Below are 17,272 nucleotides of genomic sequence, written 5' to 3'. Positions count from 1 at the left end.
AGGGAAAAGTTTTCAGGAGAAGCTGGCTTGCGATTCCAACTGGTAAACCTTCAAGGATTTGAAGGACCTGTCACACTGTTTGACCACTGCCAGGAAGCCATTCATCCACGGGAACATCCTTACTTCCTCTTACCCGAAGTTTTCCTTTTTTAAAAAAGCATCATTCATCCCTGTTTTCTGAGGCAGAAACTCTTTTTTTTTTTTTTTTCTTCAACTCCACGCCAGGCAAACCTTTGTTCTGCTCTCTAAAGCCTTGTTTCTTGTACCTCTTCTTCCGTCTCCTCCTTCAGGGCAGCGATTTTGGACCGAGACCTCTGCTTGCTCGAGTTCCGGTGGGGGAAGAGCTTCAGGCGGACTGTGGGGCTGATCGCCTGCCGGAAGAGGCTCTTCTCGCTCAGCAGCCTCTGGATGGAGTCGTACTGCCGCACTCTATTCTCCTCTATGACCTAGGGAAGTGGCCGTTAGTGAGATCTTGGACAGGGAGGCAGGGCGGACCCAAGCGAGGCAAGAGGGCACAAGCTCAGAGGATGAGGAAAGCCAGAAAGAACACACAGCGAGTGTCCAGAGGCTTGCAGTCTGAACAGTCAGGGAGAGCTCGTTTCACTGTTGAGTCCTCGTGCCTTATGGAGCTTCTACCATTTGTGAAATTAGTTTTTACTTAGAAGCTGGGAGATCGTTTTCTTTTTTTTTTAATTGGTATCGTACTGAACAATGTGCTTCTTCAGAGAACTTTAGAGGAACTAAAGGGGGCTTTTTTTGGTTTGTTTTTTGCGGTACTTGGGCCTCTCAGTGGGCCATGGCTCACGGGCCCAGCCGCTCCACGGCATGTGGGATCTTCCCGGACCGGGGCACGAACCCGTGTCCCCTGCATTGGCAGGCGGGCTCTCAACCACTGCGCCACCAGGGAAGCCCTAAGGGGGCTTTGAAAACAAGAACTATTCATGTTAGATCCCTTATGTATTAACCTTACAAATGAGTGCTGAGTCCACAGCACCATAAAGAGTTGAACCACGTCAACAGTGGATTTGAAGCTTAACAATTTCAAATTGGTCAGGATGTGCCTGAGTTACTGTGCCTCCTTCACACGTTCAAGCTGAACCTGACCGTAGCTGGGCAAGAGGCTGTGAGTCGGTCCCTAACTTGTCACTCGAAGCTTAGTAATAATAATGGTAATAACAATCCTTCAGTAAGAAAAGCATTTACCTCCAGGAGCCTGAAAAGCCTTAACAGAAATGATGTGATACATCACCCTCAGGATTTCCTTGTGGCTAAACCCAAAGGAATTTGTAAACATCACTTGAAAGAATCTGTGACAGTTTTGAAACCACAATGAGAAGGTGGTTGGGAGACGCACTAAGCTGAGTTCCAAATAATGGCTAGAAAAATGAAATAAACCTTTCAACTACTGCATTAAAACCATACATCAGGTTGCAAGACAATCCAGGCCTGTCCTGGACCCCATCCATGGGAGATTTCGTTACTGAAAGCATCAGGACCTAGTCTTTTTCATGACTTGATCCTCAGATAAAAGAAGCAAAAAGTATAGATGTTCCAATTTATTAATGTAATTTAGTAATAAGCTGCTATTTTAGATTTGCTGAATTCCGACCTCAACTCGTTGCACAAAGTGAGAAACTTGGGCAGGTATTTTGAGTAAAGCTGGATAGCTGTGAGCTTGTACATTGCTGTGACTTGCAGGAACCAGCACATATCAGATTGTTATCAAGAATCAAAGGAGAGATGAGATCTTAGGTAAATTAGAAACACTCACCAAAAATCGTTGACATTCCAACATTGCCTCTATCCTGTGTTCAGAGAGAATTACTGTGCAATCAGCAAATGCTTGTTTTAGGGTTCTTCGAATGATTTGGTATGTTCTAGCAAAGAAAAAAATACCACATATAACATCACAGAACATTAATAATCTGTCTCTGTCCTTGATAACATACCTATTCTTCTGTCAATTTAATTCCTTAAATTAACTCTCTTTCCTTGAATCCTTTTAACAGAATGTTGCAATAGAGTCAGCCACAATCAGCTTTCCAACCACAGGGCAGATTCTAAGTTTTCATAAATAAATAGGACAAATATTTGGGAAAAAATTTCACAGTTTGAAAAAAGTTTCCCAAATAAGTATATTTTTCAGTATGTAGCATCAATAGTAGTTCTTTATTTTGTGCTATAAATATTTCCTATGTTATAACTGGGATAGTAAGGAAAACCATAAGGACCCAAGTATGCCTATGTAACTAAATATTTTATCACACGTCGATAAGGGGGAAGAGTTTGTATGAAATTGCAAAATGACACTTAGAAGAGAACACATAGCTCTTATACTAGGAAATAAGCACTTGTGCGCATGTCAAATAGTAACTCTTCCACTGGGCAGTTATTTCATATCTAGAAGGTAGTCTTCTGCTTGCAGACATGACAGCCTGATAGAAATTTGTGTCAATATGAAGTATGTCTCAATGATTCTTTTCCCCCTGTGTTATTAAATAGCAGGAATTCTGAAACTCACAATGGATCCAAATGAGCACTGGGTTCATCAAGCAGCAAGATCTTTGCTTTACTGAGAACGGATCTGGCCAAGCACATCAGCTGCTTGTGGCCGTGGCTTAGGACACAACCCCCATCCACAAGGACAAAATCAAGCTTCCCAGGAAACTGCTCTATCACAGATCGGAGTCCAACCTGCAGAAAAGAAAGAGGAAAAACACTGGGCTTAGGAGGGGTAGTTCACATACTACAGGGTTAAAAACACTTAAGAGGCTGATAATCTGAAAAGACAGGAGTTCTAAAAGTTTAAATTTCATAACAACCCCCCATCATTCCTGCTATTTGGCTTTAACTGAACAAAAGACTATGTATAATCTTGGCAGCTCTAAAGCATCAGTCTACAGACTGTTTCAGCTCTGTACTTTTCCTTTCATGAGGTTTTCAGTGAGTGCCTATTCTATGCCAGGTCCTCCAATAGGGATTAAAGAGATGATAAATGGTCCATGGGCTCTGCAAAGCTCAGGGTTTATAAAGACATACACAGATAATTATAACACAATTGAATACATGCTAGAAAAGATAATATGTGTAGAATGCAGTTACTTACTTTATTATGACAGATTCTTTTATGCTACCTTCCATTCTCTACTCTGTAATAACAGAGCATGAAAGGCAGCAATAAAAATCAACTGAGGAGCCATTTAAAACCACATATGGCAATGCACTCCTCATCTCTTTAATTCATAAAAACGGACTTTAAGAAAGTCATGAAACTATGAAGTAAAAATAACTGGAGTTAAAATAGTGGTGTATTACTGGAGATTTAAAGGTGCTTAAATATTGGGGTTGAATATGAGAGTTGTGTTAGGGTCAATGGCTTATTTTTTTAAGCTAGATAGGAAAAATAAATAGGTTGAAAAAGCAAATGAGATAGAGAAACCCATTCTTTCGAAATAAGATAAAAAATGAAACCTTGCCTCATATCACTTATTCAAATAAATATGCATTGACATATATATCTTTGCCAAGTGCTGCTGAGGGTTTGAGACCTAAAGAGATACACATATGATTATATCCTGCCCTTGGGAAGTCTGGGATTTAGTATTGGGAGGTAAGATGTGTTCCCACCTACCTATACAGGCAGAATGAGATAATGGCCTTAAGACAGACTCATGAGTTCAGTGATGAATCTGGAGATGGCCCACATCACTGTGTTTGTTCAATAAATACTAACTGTGCCCAGGATATGTATTGCAGCCAATACTCCTTTCCTTGAGTGGATTTCTCATTAAAGCAACCTCACTTTGTAGGAATTCATTAATGTTTGAAAAGAGTTTCTGAGATGGTAGGGAAAGTAAACATATTAATTAGACAAGGGGGACTATTCTCATGTATGCTGGAAGACTCAAACATAAAACTAATTTTGGATCTAACCAGCTGAGAATGTGAATAAGGGCTCTTGGGTGAGGAACTGGAGGACTTGTGTTCTTTCTCTCTTCAACTTTCGCTTTTTATTGGCTTTACCCTGTGAACCTGCTACATCTCTCCCCTCTTAAAACAAAAACCCCTCACTTGCCTCCAGATTCTCCTTTAGCTATTATTTATTTATTTAACAGATCTTTATTGGAGTATAATTGCTTCACAATACTGTGTTAGTTTCTGTTGTACAACAAACTGAATCAGCCACATGCATATATATGTCCCCATATCCCCTCCCTCTTGAGCCTCCCTCCCTCCCACCCTCCCTACCCCACCCCTCTAGGTCATTGTAAAGCACTGAGCTGATCACCCTGTGCTATGCTGCTGCTTCCCACTAGCTAACCATTTTATATTCAGTAGTGTATATATGTCGATGCTACTCTCACTTCGCCCCAGCTTCCCCCTCCCCTCCCGTGTCCTCAAGTCCATTCTCTATGTCTATGTCTTTATTCCTGCCCTGCCACTAGGTTCGTCAGTACCATTTTTTTTTAGAGTCCATATATATGCTTTAGCATACAGTATTTTCTCTTTCTGACTTATTTCACTCTGTATGACAGACTCTAGGTTCAGACTCATCCACCTCACTAAAAATAACTCAATTTCGTTTCCTTTTATGGCTGAGTAATATTCCATTGTATATATGTGCCACGTCTTTATCCATTCATCTGTCGATGGACACTTAGGTTGCTTCCATGTCCTGGCTATTGTAAATTGCTGCAATGAACACTGTGGTATATGTCGCTTTTTGAATTATGGTTTTCTCAGGGTATATGCCCAGTGGTGGGATTGCTGGGTTATATGGTAGTTCTATTTTTAGTTTTTTTAAGGAACCTCTATACTGTTCTCCATAGTGGCTGTATCAAGTTACATTCCCACCAACAGTGTAAGAGGGTTCCCTCTTCTCCACACCCTCTCCAGCATTTATTGTTTGCAGATTTTTTGATGACGGCCATTCTGACTGGTGTGAGGTGATACCTCATTGTAGTTTTAATTTGCATTTCTCTAATAATTAGTGATGTTGAGCATCCTTTCATGTGCCTCTTGGCCATCTGTATGTCTTCTTTGGTGAAATGTCTATGTAGGTCTTCTGCCCATTTTTTAATTGGATTGTTTGTCTTTTTGATATTGAGCTCCATGAGCCGTTTGTATATTTTGGAGATTAATCCTTTGTCCGTTGCTTCATTTGCAAATATATTCTCCCATTCTGAGGGTTGTCTTTTTGTCTTGTTTATGGTTTCCTTTGCTGTGCAAAAGCTTTTAAGTTTAATTAGGTCCCACTGGCTTATTTTTGTTTTTATTTTCATTACTCTAGGAGGTGGGTCAAAAAAGATCTTGCTGTGGTTTACATCAAAGAGTGTTTTTCCTATGTTTTCCTCTAAGAGTTTTATAGTGTCTGGTCTTACATTTAGGTCTTTAATCCATTTGGAGTTTATGTTTGTGTATGGTGTTAGGGAGTGTTCTAATTTCATTCTTTTACATGTAGCTGCCCAGTTTTTGCAGCACCACTTATTGAAGAGGCTGCCTTTTCTCCATTTTATGTTCTTGCCTTCTTTGTCATAAATTAGGTGACCATATGTGCATGGGTTTATCTCTGGGTTTTCTATCCTATACCATTGATCTATATTTCTGTTTTTGTGCCAGTGCCATACTGTCTTGATTACTGTAGCTTTGTAGTATAGTTTGACACCAGGGAGCCTGATTCCTCTAGCTCCGTTTTTCTTTCTCAAGATTGCTTTGGCTCTTCGGGGTCTTCTGTATTTCCATACGAACTGTAAAATCTTTTGTTCTAACTCTGTGAGGAATGACATTGGTAGTTTGATAGGGATTGCACTGAACCTGTAGATTGCTTTGGGTAGTATAGTCATTTTCACAATATTGATTCTTCCAATCCAAGAACATGGTGTATTTCTCCATCTGTTTATGTCATCTTTGATTTCTTTCATCAGTGTTTTATAGTTTTCTGAGTACAAGTCTTTCGCCTCCTTAGGCAGGTTTATTCCTGGGTATTTTATTCTTTTTGCTGTGATGGTAAATGGGATTGTTTCCTTAATTTTTCTTTTTGATTTTTCGTTGTTAGTGTATAGGAATGCCAGAGATTTCTGTGCATTAATTTTGTATCCTGCCACCTTACCAAATTAATTGATTAGTTCTAGTAGTTTTCTGGTGGCATCTTTAGGATTTTCTATGTATAGTATCATGTCATCTGCAAACAGTGACAGTTTTATTTCTTCTTTCCCAATTTGTATTCCTTTTATTTCATTTTCTTCTCTGATTGCCATGGCCTGGACTTCCAAAACTATGTTGCATAAGAGTGGTGAGAGTGGACATCCTTGTCTTGTTCCTGATCTTAGTGGAAATGCTTTCAGTTTTTCACCATTGAGTATGTTTGTTGTGGGTTTGTCATATATGGCCTTTATTTTGTTGAGGTAGGTTCCCTCTATGCCCATTTTCTGGAGAGTTTTTATTGTAAATGGGTGTCGAATTTTGTCAAAAGCTTTTTCTGCATCTATTGAGATGATCATATGGTTTTTATTCCTTAATTCATTAATACGGTGTATCACATTGATTGATATGCGTATATGGAAGAATTCTTGCATCCCTGGGATAAATCCCACTTGGTCATGGTGTATGATCCTTTTAATATGTTATTGGATTCTGTTTGCTAGTATTTTGTTCAGGATTTTTGCATCTATGTTCATCAGTGATACTGGTCTATAATTTTCTTTTTTTGTGACATCTTTTTCTGGTTTTGGTCAGGGTGATGGTGGCTTCATAGAATGAATTTGGGAGTGTTCCTCCCTCTGCAATTTTTTGGAAGAGTTTGAGAAGGATCGGTGTTAGCTCTTCTCTAAATGTTTGGTAAAGTTCACCTGTGAAGCCATCTGGTCCTGGACTTTTGTTTGTTGGAAGATTTTAAATTACAGTTTCAATTTCATTACTTCTGCACTTAGGCTTTTTCTAGTCGCAGCCAGAGGGGGCTGCTCTTTATTTCACTGCATGGTCTTCTCATTGTGGTGGCTTCTCTTGTTGCGGAGCATGGGCTCTAGGTGTGCTGGCTTCAGTAGTTGTGGCGTGCAGGCTCCATACTTGTGGCTCATGGGCTTAGCTGCTCTGAGGTGTGTGGGATCTTCCCAGACCAGGGCTCAAACCCATGTCCCCTGCATTGGCACACAGATTCTTAACCACTCTGCCACCAGGGAAGCCCTAGCTATTATTTAATGTCTCCCCCTTTTCTCATCTAGAAATCTTAAATAATGAGTGTGTATCTGTTGTCTCTACTGTCTGAGACCATAGAACATTTTTCCCCTTCTTCAAACATCTATTCCTTGCCTTATGAGAAACCGCACCCTCTATGGACATTTCTTCTTATTATCACATGTAGGTAATTCTCCCTCTTCCTGTCCCTTGAATATTAGTTTTCCTCATTGCCAACTCTCCAAATGCTCCTTCTGAGATCTCATTCATGCTCAGAGTATCGACTACCACCGATAAGCGAATGATTTTTCATCTTTATCTCCAGCCCTGGACCTCTTCCAAATACTTCTTAATCTTCCATCTCCATGCCAGCCCTATTACCACAACGCTAGGCCAGGCCATTATTGTCTCTTAAGCTTCATACTGTAATCTCAAGTTGATTTGTCACCCGACAACCTCACAGGGATCCCTCTAAAATATAGGTTTGACCCCATCATTTCTCTGTTTTAAATCCTATGGTGGCTCTCCTGCTGACAGAATAAATGAACTCTCTCACATGGCAGATAAGGCATCCAGAATCGAGCCCCCTCCACTTTTACTTCCAGCAGCACTAAACACTCAGCTTGTAGTTCCCTATACACCTTGACCTTCTCAGGTTTGTGCCATTGCTTAGCCGGGAGCACCATTCCAAATACTCCTGATCATCCTCTAGGGCAGTCAGGCACATTGTCACAGAAGTATGGGTGCAAGTTCCCCTCTTAGACTGTTGGCTTCCTGAGGGTAAAGACATGTGCTCTTTAGGTCAGTACCAATGCCGGACACATTGTCAGCCTCAACACATCCATTCATTTGTTCAACAAATAGGTACTGAGCCCCTGGAATGCTGGCCAAACAAAACAAACACAGTTTTGATGAATGACATATAAATCCAATTTAAGGAAGAATGACAAATGGTGAATGAATGAGTGTTGGTTTTAGCTCCCCCAATATGGAGTGTGATCTAAAACCAGTCACTTCACCTGTCGGTGTGCTTTCATTTTTCTCATCTTTAAGACTCTATAAAACTCCTTAAAAACAAATTATAAAATAAGAAGTTCTTTAACACTGATAGGTCAGTATTTCCTTTCAGATCAATCAGAAATACTTGAGAATTTTTCTTAAGTCAAATTAAGCATCAAGAAAAGTCCTGATGAAAGACTGGAGCTATGAAGTCACACGGAAGTGGTTTTAAGTCTGCACTCCACCACTCGATGGCTGATGCTGTCAGATGTGTTACTGGAAGTCTCACTTAGCTCACTGAAAAAAAATGGAGAAAATACTAGGATAGACTTCAAAGGCTTGTAATGGGGATTAAATGGGATAATTTGTGGAAAGACCTTGCCACAGAGTGTAGCTTGTGGTAAGCACCTAATCAACCCTAACTATTAGTATTGTTAGAAATCCTGGGAAATCCCAAGACATGGGTCTGGCCACTGAAATGTTTCCCTGGTATGACAGTATGATTTGTAAGATTTTCCCTTAACAAGTTACCTTGGAAAGCAAGTTAGCAGAAAGTGTCACAATACTAGTAATTTACATCATGCTTAGTAACAAGGTTGAGACTTTGGTAAGAACGTTGCAGCATGTAGTCTCCCTTTAGATTCACACCAATCATACTCTAGTTTCCTAAGGCCATAGGGGGAAAGCTACTTTAGTGTGTTATACTTTGTACTTTCTTGTGATAGAGAGCTGAGCAAAGTGTGTGGTTCTTACCCAAATGAAACTATTTCTTAACACAAGTAAATAAGTACCTAAATATGTAGCACTGTCGACATTTAGAGAAGAAAACTGTATAAAATGAGTGACAGAGACATAGACCAATCTAGTATGCATTTTGCCACATTCCTATCTCAACTGTTTTACTCACTATCAAGTATAGTAAAAATCTTTTAAAATCATATTCACTAGAGAAAGGTCAATATAAGTTAGTAAAACTTTAAATTTGAAGTCAGTGAATATTTAACAAATGTATTAATTACCTATTTTCTGCCAGATATTGTGATAGGCTTTGGAGAGAAAATGGGAAGCAAGATAGACTAGTAATTGGTTTTTAAAAGATATAAAGTTCTTGTTACCAACTCCATGCGCTGATAAGAATAGCTTAAATTAACCTCGTGATTGTTTGGGTGCTTAGTCATGTATTCCTTAATAGACTCTTAATGAGAGTTTATTAAATTCTAGGCACTATGGCAGACCTGGGAATTCAAAGATGAATAACACAAGGCTCTGCCTTGAAGGAACTCATGGCTCAGACAGGGAGAAAAATAATAAGTGGGAAATTACTGTTAAAAGAGAAAAGAGCTATGGGGGGAAAAGACTTAAAGGGAACTTGCTACAGAAATCATCTAATTTAGTGATCTTTAACAGCAGAATTCTTTAAAAATAAATATGTACATGTATATACACACATATACATATATATTCCTAGTATAATGTTATTTACACTATTGTCACAAACCACTTTTCAACAGATTAAAAAAATACAAACTTCAGATTAGCTCTGTCCAAACTAAGGTGAATTTTAATTACTGGAATGTAAACATTTCTAAGTATTTTCGTTCCAACTTAGCATTACAAATAAATCAAAGCATCAAAAGTTTGTGGATATAAAGAATTTTGGGAAGAAAGAATTTGCCAGCTTTATGCAGTTGAGCTAATAAATCATATGTATTTCCAAACTACTATTTACAAAGAAGAAATTTTATTTTGTGACATATCAAACTAAAAAAATGTATTACAGTCTGTAAAGGACCAGGCATTTTCTTCAAAGTGTTGACTTTTGCTATTTCTGCACTCTGGAATGTTATTATAGAGCAAGAGTTTGCTCTTGTGATAAGGAAACATGAAAAAAAATCAGAAAAGTGAACCGTGGTTGGACTGGGCAGTTATAAAAATAGACTCTGTCAACTCCTTTAGACACTCCTTTTTCTATTCTGCAGGTTTTCCAGGGCAAATTTTCACCTTAAAAGGCCACTATTTCTGTTATTTTGTTTGCCCTCTAGAATAGCTTACCTGACTATCGATGTGTAAGGAAGGAAACTATTTTCTAAGTAATCTAAAAAGCAAACAATTACCAAAAAGTCTTCCTTCTAAAAGCATTCTAAACCATTCTAGAACCAACAGATGTGCTGCTTGGATGACACTGGATAACACAGACTGTGGTGAAGGAGCCTGAGATTATGGACACCACTGGGAAATCTCACTGTGGCAAAAGAGCCTGTGAACCAGAAATCAAGGGAGACAGCTGTTTCTGCACCCACCACCCATCTCAGCTAAGTCCCTCCGATGTCTCAGGGCTCAGTGTCCTCATTGCTAATGGTGATACCCGTTGTGTGTCAATCACAAGGCTACCTGCATGATATATTACACATGAACCATTTATTTATTCATTTAAATAAATGAATCAGATCATTCATTCATTCATTCATCCAATCAATGTTTATTGAACACCATCCACATGCCCAACACTACTCTAAGCAAGGAAATACCACAGTGAATATCTCTGCCCTCAAGGAACTTACAAGCCGGTGGCGGACATGGACAAGTTAAGAGGTAAATCTCTCTCCCATGCGAAGAAAGCTGTGAAAGGGGTGGAGGTATAGGATACACGTAGGAGGGGCTCCTCCCTCACACCTGGAGCATCAGGGCAGGTTTCTGGGAAGAAGTGATGTGTAAGGAGAGGCCTGAATGGTGAGGAGGATCAGGCAGTGAAGGACCGGGGGGTCTCCCAGGCACAGAGCGTGTGAAAAAACCTCTGGAGAACAGAGAGCACGTGGTGCCTTAGAGGAACCAAAGGAATTCAGTGTAGCTGGATCCTGGTAAGCAGAGGCAGTTGGGGAGGGAGTTTAGAGAGGCAGGCAAAGATGAAATCATGAAGGACGTTACAAGCCACCTTGAGCAGTGTGGACTTTGTCCAACGGGCAATAAGGAGCCTTAAGAAGGGGAGAAACAAGTGCTCAGATGCAAGGCTGCAAAGAACAGAATGAACTGTAGGGAGCCAGTAAGAGAGACACCGGACAGGAGCCTGTTTCTAAAATCCACATGAAAATTAGTAGTGGTGTGAGATGGGGATGGAGAAAAGTGAGTATATCCTAGATTTTTGCAGGAGACAGTCTTGACAGGGTTTGATATGTGAAGACAGGTGGAGAAATTGGGAGTCAAGGATGAGACCCAGGTCTTGGCTTTGGGCAACGAGAAGCTGGTGATGCCATCCACTGGAATTGGAAACGCAGGACACTTGCGTGGGTGGGGCAGCTAAGAGACTCATTTATGGACATAAGATGCCTGTCCATGCTGAGATGTCAGTTAGGGAGCTCTGGGGACAGGTGGATTTGGGAGTCATCAGCACAGAAGTATTAGTTAGAGCTAAGAGGATGCATGATATTTCCCAGGAAGAGTAAGTAAAGTAAGACAACAATCAGGATTCTGGCAAGCAACAACATTTAAGAGATGGCCAGGTAAAGACCTCATGAAAACATGATTACAATAGCTAACATTTACTTACTACCTATTATGTGCCAGGCCTTAGGCTGGGCCCATTATACATATTAGCCTGAAAATGTACAGCAATGCTACCAATTTATTAGACCACAATGTTAGGGTCAACTTTTTGTTTCCTCAAGATTCAGCCACTTTTGAAATTCTCTTTGGTCTACACAGCTGGTAAAGTCAGTGCTCCTGTGGAGAAGCTATCTGGTCCTGAGTTGTTTGTGAAGGGGAAAATTAGATCTCTGTAGTTCTGGGTCTTAGCAACTCTTTCCCTCCCTTGGACTTGCTTTAAATTCATCCATAGAATTATAAGGCATCCATAAGGCATCCAATTCATCCATAGAATTATAATTATAAGGCATACAGTGCCAAGAGGAAGGTATGCGCCTAGGGCACAAAGGGTAAGGAAGCTGCTTTGGCCAGTTTCGCTTCCAAGTCTTAGAGCTTGTAACTAAGCATGTTCCTCATGGCTTCACACAATTCAGTCCAGATCTGCAAAGATAAGGTTTCACACTGGAGTGCGGGGCCCAATCCAAGGTAGGAACAGAGTGTTTCTTGGCCTGACATTGTCATCGTGCACACTTTTGATTTCTGTTTCAGGGAAAGGGGAATTACAAAGAATTGGGATAAGACTCAAGTGTTTGGCTCTCTGCTGTTACTCAATTCATTTCCCTCTAGAGAAACAAGTCATACCAAGGTCACAGAGAGGACTAGATGAAATGAAATTCAATCCCAGTTTGCCCTGGCCAATCCTGGTTTACACCTTTTGTCCCATTATCCTGTCCAGGTGAGTAATTGACCCCTCCCCAAATGGTCCTGTTTGGGCAAGGTGTATGATCAACCATATAGGACTAAAGTCCAGACCCCACAACCTGTAAACCAATGCCTTTTCTGCTTCTCTGGGATGTTGCTTTTTTGTCTGTGCTCCATTCTCAGGCCTCCTCAACAAAAATTTATCACTACTACTCAAACACATGACATTACTGTAAGGACAGCAGCCCATCTCTGTTTTTGAACAGCAAATTATTTTTAAAAGGATCAGTAAAAAGATATACCTAGGGGGCTTCCCTGGTGGCGCAGTGGTTGAGAATCTGCCTGCCAATGCAGGGGATACAGGTTCGAGCCCTGGTCTGGGAAGATCCCACATGCCGCGGAGCAACCAGGCCCATGAGCCACAACTACTGAGCCTGCGCATCTGGAGCCTATGCTCCACAACAAGAGAGGCCGCGATAGTGAGAGGCCTGCATACCATGATAAAGAGTGGCCTCCGCTTGCCGCAACTAGAGAAAGCCCTCGCACAGAAACGAAGACCCAACACAGCCAAAAATAAATAAATAATTAATTTTAAAAAAAGATATACCTAAGTATGAGTTGATCAAATAAAAATCTAAGCAGGTAAAATTTCTGCACATATTGGCATTTAAAATCTTAAGCATGTCTTCTAAAATTTTAGATTATTTTTATGATCCTGATTTCCTGTAAACTTTATTGTGACTTGGCAATACTTGCAGATTTTATAAAGTCTAATGTCTTCCTTTCAAAGTTTCTCTCCCACTACATTGTGTTCCTATAGTTCATTCTCTGAAGTCACATCAAAGACCTTAAAATGTGTCACTTGCAATTTAGTTAATGTTTTCTTTAAAACCCCTGTTTGTTCGGTAATAAGGAAACTTTGATAATGAAGACGGTTAATCTAAGTGCATTTTATTAGGGGCATGTTAAGGTTAGACACTCAATGGGTAAGTGTTTAACACTCACAGGCATTTCAAAGCTTCTGTCAAGATCCACTGAAGGGAGGAAGAAAAGGAAAGAACATTTGGGATAAACAGAATTGGGCTTTGCAACAAGGACCAAATATGTCAGAGATAGTGGAATAAAGCTGTTCTCTGAGAAGACCTTCGCACCTCAATGTTCTTAGGTCCCATAATTGTAGTCTGCCACCATCCAGAGCTTTGGACATAAACCTCAAGTTTAGTAAACTGGAACAATTTATGTTCTCCTTTTCTTAAATATAACGCCTGTATTTCAAGAATTACCAGTTAACAGCTAGGGTGTCTGTTAAGGGAACCAAGAATCCCACTCTAGCTCTCCCCCAGCCCTAAATTCCTTAACCACCTGGTGGGTAAATACAGGGTATTATTTAGCAATTTAGATTCCATTTTAATCCATGTATTTCCTATGGCGTCCTAATGACCTCAAGGAATAGAGTCTGCCACATCTAGGTCCTGTGGTATTTTGGCTGGAGGTGCTCTTAGCCAAAGCCTTTGAAGGCAGTTGATTTCTGGTGACTTCCAGAGAAGATTGTAGCCATCTTCAGGTGTTCTAGGATGATCATTAACCTTTTGTGATAAACCTATGCTTCCCAGAGAAGTATATCATGTCAAACCAAAGCCTCCTTCTTATGCTGGGAAAGTTTCAGAACCCAGACAGGGAGCAGATAAGATGCTGTGGACAGATGCTCCTCTGTATCGGGAATAATCCTGGTGTGCTGTAGGTGTCTGGGTCTCTCCTAGTTCATGTCTCAGTGATGCGCATTTGGGAAGAAGGCCAAAGTATACTATCTCTGGGGCCTGATAGTTGGAGACTTACTACTGAGGAAAGGGCTAGGTCTAATCCAAAAAACTTGGTGCTCGAGGTATATTAGAGTTCTCCATTTTAAAGTTATCCACACACACATGCACATACATGCACAAAAGTGTATAAAATTATCTCAGCTGTGATAACCACTCTTGTGTGTATGAGCAACCTTTTTCAAAATGACTTCAGTGCGTATCCTTACCTCATCAGCAACTTTCCATATTTCTTGATCACTCCACTGCCCATAAGGATCCAAGTTTTTTCTAAATGTTCCATTGAAGATGAATACTTTCTATATCAATAAAAAAAGAGGAAAGCATGAATAACCTAAACAACTTTGTATATTTCCCTCATTTTATTGTGAAATATTCCAAACAGAAAAAAATATTTAAAAAAATAGCACAACAAACATCCATGTACTTACCATCCAGTTTTCTTAAATTTTTATCATATTTGTTTTGTATCTTTTTTAAGAAATAAAATATTACAGCTACGTTTGAAGCCCCTTGTTAACACATATCTAATCACAATGTCCTTAGAATAAAGAAATTGAGATCACTATAAGTTGTGGGAAATTATTTTGTTTATTTCTAGTAATATTCCTTACTATGAACAGATATAATATAAAATTAAAGTTAAAAATTATAAGTTCATGAGTTATAATTAACTTGTTAGAAGAAATTCCTATTTTGTTCATGTATTTTCCTTGGATTTCTTTTATGATCCTAGCTTCCTCAGGGATTCTGAAACTCTATGAATTTACAGACACTCAAACACATATGTTCATATGGTCTATAAACCAAGGCACATTTCTACTTATACAACCAGACAGACACAGGAGAGTGTCACGACTTAGAAATAAGTGAAAGAATGAGAATCAAATATTTGTTTAACTGAATGTATGACACAGAAGGGAAGGGAGGCAGATGAGCTGGATCCTGCTGAGGTAGCAAAATGACAATCAAATTTCCTGTAAGGAGGGCTTCCCTGGTGGCGCAGTGGTTGAGAATCTGCCTGCCAATTCAGGGGACACCGGTTCGAGCCCTGGTCTGGGAAGATCCCACATGCCGTGGAGCAGCTGGCCCCGTGAGCCACAATTACTGAGCCTGCGCGTCTGGAGCCTGTGCTCCGCCACAAGAGAGGACTCGATAGTGAGAGGCCCGCACACCGCGATGAGGAGTGGCCCCCACTTGCCGCAACCAGAGAAAGCCCTCGCACAGAAATAAAGACCCAACACAGCCATAAATAAATAAATAAATATTTAAAAAAAAATTTCCTGTAAGGAGCATTGCACAACTATCACCCCTACTTGCTACATCACTGTCTACTTAGGTCTGCCTATATGAATAAAAAAATTTTTTTAAAGAAAATCACTGTCTCACTGGGAAATGCTGATGCAACAATAAAAATAACATTTAGGTCTCTCTCTCTCCGTACACATGGGTGAACTGAAAAATACTTTTTTTTTTTTTTTTTTTTTGCGGTATGCGGGCCTCTCACTGTTGTGGCCTCCCCCGTTGCGGAGCACAGGCTCCGGACGCGCAGGCTCCGGACGCGCAGGCTCAGCGGCCATGGCTCACGGGCCCAGCCGCTCCGCGGCATATGGGATCCTCCCAGACCGGGGCACGAACCCGTATCCCCTGCATCGGCAGGCGGACTCTCAACCACTTGCGCCACCAGGGAGGCCCGAAAAATACTTTTGATGTAACATTCAGAACATTTTTTTCTTTACCATTTTTCTTTTGCCTTTGGTTAATAACATCCAGTCAGGAGAATTGAGAACTAAATTCTTTGAAGCTTTAGCTTTCACTAATTGCCTTAGGCTAAGAGAGAATGCTCAGTGCCCAACTGGTCTGTGAGGAACTGCACAAGGTAAGTCAGCCCCAGATGAATGATGTCTGTGCCTCTCAGGCAGAAGGAGAGTATCCTCACCATGGCAGCCAAGTTCAAGTAGAGTCACGTTAGAAACCTCATTCCCCGGGGCATAATTTATGGCTTAAAGAACAAAGTTGTGGCCAAATATCACAGGAACCCTCTGGAGAAGGCAACAAGACTTATGCTGGTATTTCTTAATCTGCATCAAATCACGTTCCTAAGGGATGCTTCCATTGCTTTACAGAAGTGAATATAAGAGACAAATATATGACTCATAAGAGATGATGGATATATTTGTACATCCTCCTCCAAGCTTCCAAGTAAATGAAAGTAATGTCCAAATAAGCTAAAGAGAGCAGACAAAGTGTGCTATCAGGAGATTCTGATAAACTAAAGAGAATTAAATAAGAAGTGGCTCTGAGAATGCCAATCAATGTATTATTGAAGTAATTAGGTTTATTTGGTATCTAAAGTTCAAAGGCTTGCCAAGGGAATTTTGCCATTTACTGTTTTTCACATGCTTTCTTTTAATATTATGTTTCTTTATATAAAAGCTTCTAGCATTATTGAGAAACATAGGAATTAACAACTGTGAGGGTTTACCAAGTATAAGCCAATGTATTACTTCACTAAAGTTATCTCCACTGGGAACTCAGAGGCCAGAACACAGAGCTCTGGTCTATGGCAGGCTTACCATGTGCCAGGTAAGGCTCTTTACATGTGTTATCTCTTTTTATCTTCATATCAACCTAATGAAATAGATCTTATTGTACATGAAGAAATCACAGCTGGGAGAAGTTAAGTGACTTGCCCAGGGTTACTTAGCTAGTAGTTATAGAGTTGGAATTCAAACCTAATAGTGTTTGTCTCCAATCCTGTGCTCCTCATAACCATAGCAAAATGCCTCAAGTCCTGGGCAGACCAGTTTTTATTCCTATCTGGAGCTCAAGAAAGATAAAAGGTTGAGCAGGTGCAGCCCATTGGGTCCATAAAGAGCCCATCAGTGCTCAGCAGCATAGTCATAATCCAAGCACTGCTATCCATCCCTCTGGTCACAGGCTCAGTTCCTGCACTGGGAGTGGAGATTTTAGCTTCCTGTTCCTATTCAGGACCTGACTTG

General features: G+C 40.3%; 1 protein-coding gene across 1 annotated transcript in view; it reads right to left on the bottom strand.

Annotated features, from left to right (window-relative positions):
• Positions 1–245: 245 nt before the first annotated feature.
• CFTR (CF transmembrane conductance regulator) overlaps positions 246–17,272 on the bottom strand; it is a 194,794-nt gene continuing 177,767 nt past the window's right edge. Inside the window, exons 24-27 of the mRNA XM_060107728.1 lie at positions 14,480–14,569; positions 2,522–2,694; positions 1,772–1,877; positions 246–446 (exon numbers count right to left, since the gene is read on the bottom strand). Coding sequence (XP_059963711.1) covers positions 246–446; positions 1,772–1,877; positions 2,522–2,694; positions 14,480–14,569 — 570 coding nt within the window. The remainder of the gene's footprint in view (positions 447–1,771; positions 1,878–2,521; positions 2,695–14,479; positions 14,570–17,272) is intronic.

This window comes from Mesoplodon densirostris, chromosome 9 (genome assembly GCF_025265405.1).
Source record: "Mesoplodon densirostris isolate mMesDen1 chromosome 9, mMesDen1 primary haplotype, whole genome shotgun sequence".
Classification (NCBI taxonomy): Eukaryota; Metazoa; Chordata; class Mammalia; order Artiodactyla; family Ziphiidae; genus Mesoplodon; species Mesoplodon densirostris.
Note: the sequence above shows the minus strand (reverse complement) of the source record. Positions and strands in the feature narration are given on the sequence as shown.